The sequence below is a fragment of the Amphiura filiformis genome, chromosome 1, assembly GCF_039555335.1.
Source record: "Amphiura filiformis chromosome 1, Afil_fr2py, whole genome shotgun sequence".
Lineage (NCBI taxonomy): Eukaryota > Metazoa > Echinodermata > Ophiuroidea > Amphilepidida > Amphiuridae > Amphiura > Amphiura filiformis.
The window spans coordinates 62,137,463-62,145,464 of record NC_092628.1 but is presented as its reverse complement, the minus strand read 5'-3'; the positions used below and the strand labels follow the sequence as shown (position 1 = coordinate 62,145,464).

The 8,002-nt window shown below is 38.3% G+C and overlaps 1 protein-coding gene across 1 annotated transcript; it reads right to left on the bottom strand.

Annotated features, from left to right (window-relative positions):
• Positions 1 to 855: 855 nt before the first annotated feature.
• On the bottom strand, positions 856 to 7,415 carry LOC140150418 (protein unc-93 homolog A-like). The gene is made up of 3 exons (XM_072172433.1): positions 6,505 to 7,415; positions 5,070 to 5,337; positions 856 to 2,207 (listed from the first exon to the last, which is right to left on the bottom strand). The coding sequence occupies exons 1-3, from the start codon at positions 7,330 to 7,332 to the stop codon at positions 1,903 to 1,905; spliced, it is 1,401 nt and encodes a 466-aa protein (XP_072028534.1). The 5' UTR covers positions 7,333 to 7,415; the 3' UTR covers positions 856 to 1,902.
• Positions 7,416 to 8,002: the final 587 nt, after the last annotated feature.

Below are 8,002 nucleotides of genomic sequence, written 5' to 3'. Positions count from 1 at the left end.
TCTAAAAAATAAATCAAATGGATGGTAAAATAATTGCAAATTGGATTAAAGGGCTACATCCTGTTTTTAAAGAATGGTTTTTTAAAGTCTGCCAATGTAGCCTTGTCTCTACCAGAGCTTCGTAAGACCGGGGCAAAAAGATATTGCTTGTTTATACTATACTGAGTTTGGAGTACATCGTGTACGATATAGTCCTAGTATATAGGCCTATACCGAAACTCTTAGTGTTTATAGTGAGGCACAGTTAACGCACAAATCATGTACCATCTTACATTATCGTATATCTGCAATGACTCCGAGGTCACACTTGCCAAACATGGGGAATATGTATATTGTGGCGCGAGCTATAAACAGTAGCTTCTGTTTTGATAACTCTTGGGGCTGAGAAGAGTTTTGTCCTGCGCACATTGAACGCATCATAAGGAGGTTGTCTCCGCCCCAGTCGATTTTGGTTTGTTTAATGACGAAGGAGCACAATTCGGCGGGGACCGAGACTACATAAAGAGGCTAATACTACCGGTAATACAGAGCACAATTTATCCTCGTGTGTTTATATTTCAAATATCTCTTTTCAATATCTTTCGATTGAGAAGGATATCATATACACCAATCCGAGAAGCGTTTACTGTATTTGGCCCTCTATTGACGGCAACACAGATGTACCAGAGCGGGAGATTTAATTCGTAATTCAATACTCATGATTGTGTATTGAATAGGCTATCACTGTTGTGTACAATTCCCGGGTACAATACTATATAGCACAAAATAAATAATGGATGGAACCCCCGACCTCGGGACACCGCAGTTTTACATCGGGGACACCGCAGTAATGGCGAAGTCGGATAGGTGTATAGCCTACGCTACGGTACATACCCGTTACGGCTAGTGTTTATAGTGGACAAGTTTCCGGACACTTTCTGATCGGATAGAATTTATACGTTAATGTACCGTACATCTGCTCCCACTATAAATACGCTGTAGAGTATTGTTTTCTTGGAGCATATGAAGTGATGGTATTGCCAAATTTCTATAAATAAAAGATCTCTTTGTTCGGGTACTTTGAGGCGGCACATGTTGGTGGTATACATTAAAATAAAACTTATGAACTTTCTTTTTTCAAGCTTCTTGTCTCAAATTAGTTGAAAAAGAGAAAACTCGATCGTATTGAAAATTGATTTGTCATGATGATAATAGTCTGTAGCCTATAACAGGACGGCATTTATTTTAATAATAGTTTGAACGGTACACACTATTCCAAATTGATAATGTTCAATATTACAGGCCTCTGCCGTCAGCATAAATAAGGGGAAACATGACCTTATAGCCAAAGTGAGAGTCAATTTCGAAAATGAAGGTGATTATAACGACCGCAAGGATGTTTTATTCAATTTGAGATATCAGTGATGGTGCAGATATTAACCAAGTTATGAAACTAAAACTGATGGAAGGTAAGGTACAAATTCAAAGTAGTAACCCTGTTTTTCTGTCAACATGATGATGGTCCACATTTCCCGTAGCAAACACCATTGTTCGCGGCATCACCATTGAACATGTTGAATAAGGTTATTGTGATGTTCACAAAAAATTGATGGTACCTTCTAACCGATTTTAGTTTCATAACTTGGTTACTTCTGCATTTACTTGCCGTCACCATGGTCACTGATATCTCAAATTAGAGAAAAAAACATCTTTGCAATCATGATGGTCACTTTGATTTTCAAAATTGATCCTCACTTTGGCTATATTAGGTCATGATTTACAAAATGATACCTTATTTACTGTGCTGACTGTAATTTCTATCGTTTAAATAGATCGGTTTTCTAATATATTGGATTTTCATTGTCATTAAATCAAATGTCTTGCATAAGTACCACATTATTGCATATATAAATTATCGTTTTATCACATTGAAGTTAACTCAACTTTGTCCCCAGTTTGTTCTTGTTTTTCCTTAACTTCTTCAGTTCTTGTTTCCTTTTGAACTGGTGTTTTATAAACAGGTTTCTCGTGTCGTATTCTCCACTCCAAAAGATAGTAGAGACCCATTCCGAAACACAAAGTGCCAAGAAGAGCACTCATCTTATAGGAGACGCACACGCCGTCTGGTATGCTGGTAGCAAAGGCAAGAGCATATGATATTGCTTGCCAAAATCGGAAATTCGCGAAGGCTGGTTCCTGGTCCTTGGGAAATAGCACTCCAAAAAAAGCTGTTCAAATGAATTTAAAATTTGGAGTAAATTAATATAAAGTAAACATTAGTTAAACAAAGTTATATTAATAAAACGTTTGAGCAATCATAACAATCATAATCAACAAACTTGCGTTTTTTGGCGCCCTCTACGGAGGCGCCAAAATATAGGCATGACTTTGTGATTCTTTGTGAAAAGCTTCTAAATTCACTCTTGCTAGATTGACTTCGCAATTGTTTTGCTAAAATTATGCCCAGCTCAGAAATAAAACCACAATTTGCTTGGATTTTATTTTATTATTGTTTTCTGATATGCACAGGATAAAATGGTGAGCGTATATTCTTTGTTTAAAATACAAAATTAGGATTTATAAAAACACCAAATAAATCCTGACCTTTGTATGGGTTCAACCAGTTTACCGTGTGCCTTAGAAACCCGATAGACGGTGACATTTGACCATACACTAGGATCCACAACATGCTCATCTATCATGGGAACAGTTCTTAAGCCCTAATACATTTGTAGGCCTACTTTCATCCTTTGAAAATTTGGGTGCACAAACTCATACTCTGCAACTTGAGGTCAAATTTTGCACTATGATTATGTAATTGAGGTTATTGGACTATGCCATTGGGATGAGACTATTGTGGTCCATAGTGATAAAATCAATTAACGAGGACTCTACTGATGGCTTTTGTTTGCTAATTACCATAGAATCTATATAGCGGTTATTGCCAAAGTTGCAATATGGTGGCACAATTGGGCGGAAAACTGTATGCAAACAACACGGCATATTAATTATACATGTTCTACATTGTTGTATTTTAAAACACTGAAGACCAAAATTGACGTTATTGCCATGATTGGATCATGGAGGTAGTAAGCCTACTACAACTCTGGCGGAAATTCGTTGCCACACCAGGGCCACACCAGCACGTTCTGGTGTTAAAAGCACGCAATCGAAGCTAAATATGGGATAGTTCCGTACTATTTTGTATAATAGTTGCAAATGCACATTCAGATTACACTTGCCCTTCCCCACTTCCCCCATTTTCCAATGTTGGGAGACTGTAATGTAGAAATGATGACGATTTTGTCCAAACCAACATTGCAATAGGGGAGCGGGGAAGGATGTTGGCCAATTAACGCTCAGGTGTGGCAACATTTTTCGCCAAGGTTGTAGCTATACTACCTCCATGATTGGATTAAGTAAATAACTAAATCCTGTTATCCTGTTAGCAATGTTTGCTTATCATAATAATTGTAACAAACTGTAGACAGAAAAGGCAAACAGACAGAAATTTAGAGTTTTAAATTAGAGAGTTGACAGGAAGTTGTAAGAGTTAAATTGTTATGGATATGATTGGTGTAAGAACGAAAAAGTTGAATGTCAGATCAAAGTCATCCGAGGTGAATTAAGTAATGTCAATCACAAATTGTTACAGGTCATTTGAGGTGGACTAAGTTTATATTTGGATTGTCAGAACACCTTCCCCAATCAGACACATTTCTCTTGTTTGGCTTGACTTTGCAAAGAGCGTCTAATTTCGGTCTTGCTAGATTTACTTCGCAACTGTTTTGCTTAAAAGTATGCCCAGCTTAGAAATAAAACCACAATTTGCTTGGATTTGATTTTATTATTGTTTTCTGATATGTTCGGGATAAAATGTTGTGCGTATATTCTTTGTTTAAAATACAAAATTAATGGACTTCTTTCTATGCTAATATTACATTATTGTTTTAAAGAGAAAAAAAAGTATCCAAACAGTTGGGCGCCCATTCCTTTTTTAAAGGAATTTTTATTAGTGGTATCATCGCACTACAGCTAATAGCTCTTTTAGTGCAAAAAGTGTCATAATTGTACAAAAATCTGACGATAAATCTTAAGGTACACTTTTTGCCAGAAATTGTACATCAACATTTATCATGTTTTTAATCGTTAGAATTTTGTACAATTATCTCTGACAGCTCATCCCTCAACGATTTCGTGGTGAGAAGGATTGCTTCATAATCATAATAATACAAGGGTCTAGGGTTCGATTCCTGCTTCCGACTTTGGTAGAGAAACAATTTTAAGTCGGAGATAATTAGTGGTATTTGATGGTTATTTTGTACCCCCCCTCCCCCGAAAGGATACCACATGTAATGATGTCATTTACAGCGATCTCACTTTATCTCAATGTTAAATTAACCATTCAAATTGTGTGTTTTTCAAGCTACAACAACATGCTTTATTGCTTCACACTCACATTCGTTTGGGCAGGGTATTATTCTCAACAAATATTCGGTTATTTAGTTATGTTTGGTTTATGGGTTAAAATACCCATAAAATCAGTTCCCGGCGATACAGTTCTTTCAGGAACACCCTGTATTGTAAAGGTTAGGGGTGGTGCAATAATTATGTGTACCCCCGGAGTGGTTAATTATAGGGGGGGGCAAAGATTTTTTGGCAGGCCAAAAAGGGAGGGGCGAGCATTTTTGGCAGGTCGAAAGGAGGGTCAAGCGATTTTGGCAAGTCGAAAGGGGGGGGGCAAGTGATTTTTGGCACAGATATTTTGGGCACCGTTTCTATAATTACACCCTAAAAAGGTGTAGGAATACATTAGGAACACGTTCAAATATGCAAAATTTCTTGCTCGCTGCGCTCCCATCATATGATAAGACAATTTAAGGTTTTAAATTCTGGTTCCCCAAAATCTTAGTGTATAAGGGGGGGGCAAAGAGGGAGGGGCAAATGTTTTTGGCACGTCAAAGGGGGGGCAAAGATTTTTTGGCACGGCCAAAAGGGGGGGCAAGCGATTTTTGGCAGACCACTTTGTGAATTCACCACCCCGGGGATACACATAATTATTGCACAACCACTTAGGTTGTTATACACACCTGCAATTTGGGACTCACGTAAAGCGCCTCCAAAAGCCCATGCCACCGCCATGAGATATAAATGCCACACTTGTCCATGGTATGGATCCCAGAATAACATCATGGTTATAAGAATCACTTGGCTCAGGAAACCTGCTGTAAATATTGGTAATCTACCGGTGTATTTGCTGATTAGACCGAGGAATAACGCTGAAATACCACCTCCTACGCCGTAAGCTGTCATGACGAACCCGATGGTCTGAACACCTTGTGTACAGGAGATATAAGCCTGTGAGGAAACAAATCAATCCTTCGGTTATTAAATGAAATATATACAGAAATGTTTAGCTCGGAAATATAAGCTATTTATTCCTTTTTTAACACTAACATAAATATAAAAGTCCATTTACTAGATTTGATTGATCCTTATTACCACAAACCACAGTAGGTATTGAATAAAACACACTACTCGTTTTGGTCCATTGTGAGCCATCTTATATTATGAAATTGATTCTTTTTTCTTTCTTTTTCAAACCTAATTTTTGGCATAATTGTAACGTTTACATAATTATGTCCCAACTTACACCTAATTGGAATCAGCCAAAGATTAGGGGAAGACGAGTGTTTAATTATGCTCAAAGGTAATATATGCTCAAGGTAAATGATTCTTTCTCGAAGCATTAAGAAGCTAATTACTAACCCTGGGGAGAGTAATGAGTTATTTGGCAACCCCCCCCCCCAAAAAAAGAAGGGGGTCGGGAAGCAATTTTTGGCAAGCCGTATGGGGGGGGGCAAGCAATTTTTGACACACATTAAGGGGTCACCGACTCACCGTTTAAATAAAAAGAGGCAAACAGAGCACACAGATGCAACAGATTGGAACATGAATATGCAGTTTTTATAACTGCCGAGAATAGTTTATGTCAAAAAGCCAAAATAACAAGGCAAAGTAAAAGAAACCCCACTGCTATTTTGGCTGTTTAACATGAAGTTCTATGTGGGATTTAAGTAATAAATTATGACATGTCAAAAAAGCGCAGTGAAAAAAGCGCAGTGATTTATAATGCGCTACACATAGGCACAACTATACGGCCCGTACATCATTCCATAAACCATTTAACAACAAGTCAGTGACTTTGCTGCTACGAGAGCGCACACCATATAGACATAGGCCTACACAAATAGCCACCGCAACCAGGATCAGCTTCCAGAGTTTTGTACGGGGTACAACGAGACAATTAGCAGTAAGTTCCTTGTCCAGGGGAATTTCAAGCTAACTCAATTTTGCCACGAGATCGTACTAGGCAGTAGGCACCGCCAGAGTTCGAACCCGCAACCTCTCGCACCATAGTCGAACGCCTTATCGATTCAGCTAACTTGATTGCTAAATTGCGTTGTTATGTTGACCTACAAACACAATATTTAATATAGCTATAGTAAACCAATATAAATGTACCTTTGTGAAATCACCGTAGGCAAATCCCAATTCAACTCCATTGTAAATGATAAGTGGTATTAGAAGAAACATTTTAGGTGACAGAGCCAATCTGAATGTTGCCTTCAACTGTTCCAGTGCACTTCTCTTAGCTGGTAGAACAGAGCAGTAAGATTGGAGAGGGTTCATAAAGAACGCTGCCATCGGAATTGAAAGGGTACCCCAGGCTAGAAGTGTTCCGAATAGAATATACACAGTGGTTTGATCTGGAGAGTAAGATCCACTAGAGTTTGTAACAGCAGTTCCGCAATCGTTTGCACCACAGAAACTGAGATCAGTTTCATTGGAAGTCCCACCATTCACCCCGCTGTAAAGAACTAGAGAAGACACCAGGTTTCCTGGAATTTGGCTAGCTAAAACGAACAAAAAGAAGACTCCGTTAAATCTGCTTATGACAGCTTCGTGTGTCTCCGATGTAATGTCAGCAAGGTTCATAGCTGAAGTAGTGAGATGAGTCCCTTGAGCAGACCACAGAGGTCCTGCTCCCATGCCCATTAGAACTGCTGCTGGTATCAAAGTGTAATAGGTTGGGTAGAAGTTCATAGCAATATAAACACAGTATGTACAGCATGCTGCAACAATGGCCCATTTTGTCCCTAAAAAGCGTATCACAACCGGTGCTGCAAGACATGATATGGCATAGAAGCCGTAGATGGTGGCAAGAGATCCGAGTCCTAAACCTCCGGTGGCGTACAGGCTACTGGCAAGATTCTGCAACGACAGGTATGCCGACTGAATAATAAAAAATGTCAAACTCAGAGCCACAAGATTTTTCACGTGTATCTGCATTTTCTTTCAAATTGATAAAACCACTAGCGTATTAGAAAAATACAAATTTTCACGTATAATAAAATGGTACATGCGATGAAAGTCCAGCTTCATTTAATAAAATATATGAACTACTTCAAATGAAACACCTGCTGGTCAAACAGAATTGAGTTTACTTAAGCTGATAGCGTCATTATTATTCAGTATTTCCATAAATCGTTGATTTCAAGCAGTGTAGTGTTTATAGTGTACATGTACATAGGCCTATATGCCATAATTAATATCGTACACTGTAAGTATATAACACTGTGCACAATACATGTAGATCACTGCACAATACATAATAGTCTAGCCTTCCACATTCGCATAACGCCAAGCCCTATGAGGAGTTTATTATTAAGTCTGAGCAACCTTAGACTACACTTGCACATGACCGGGCACATGACCCCTGTTAGCTTAGTTTCCTATTTGAAAATACAAGCTGGGTCAGCATTTCGTTGAAAATACAAGCCATGCATCATTTCGTTGCATGTCGTTGTGCCACACAAGCAAGGAAGGTGACCTGATAATTTGGAAAATCGAATTCTTTAAAACGTATGTGGAACATAATATATGTCGCGCCTTTATTGTCAAGCATTCATGCAAAAGAACAAGTAAATAAGCTTAAATAAATATGTGACTAATTCCTTAT

What these genes read in the sequence shown, in the direction of transcription:
- LOC140150418 (XM_072172433.1), bottom strand. Translation starts at nt 7,332, where the DNA reads ATGCAGATACACGTGAAAAATCTTGTGGCTCTGAGTTTGACATTTTTT. An exon ending in CCTACGGTGATTTCACAAAG is followed by an intron (nt 5,338 to 6,504) that starts GTACATTTATAT and finishes GTTTCCTCACAG; the next exon opens with GCTTATATCTCCTGTACACA. An exon ending in ACGTGAGTCCCAAATTGCAG is followed by an intron (nt 2,208 to 5,069) that starts GTGTGTATAACA and finishes TCATTTGAACAG; the next exon opens with CTTTTTTTGGAGTGCTATTT.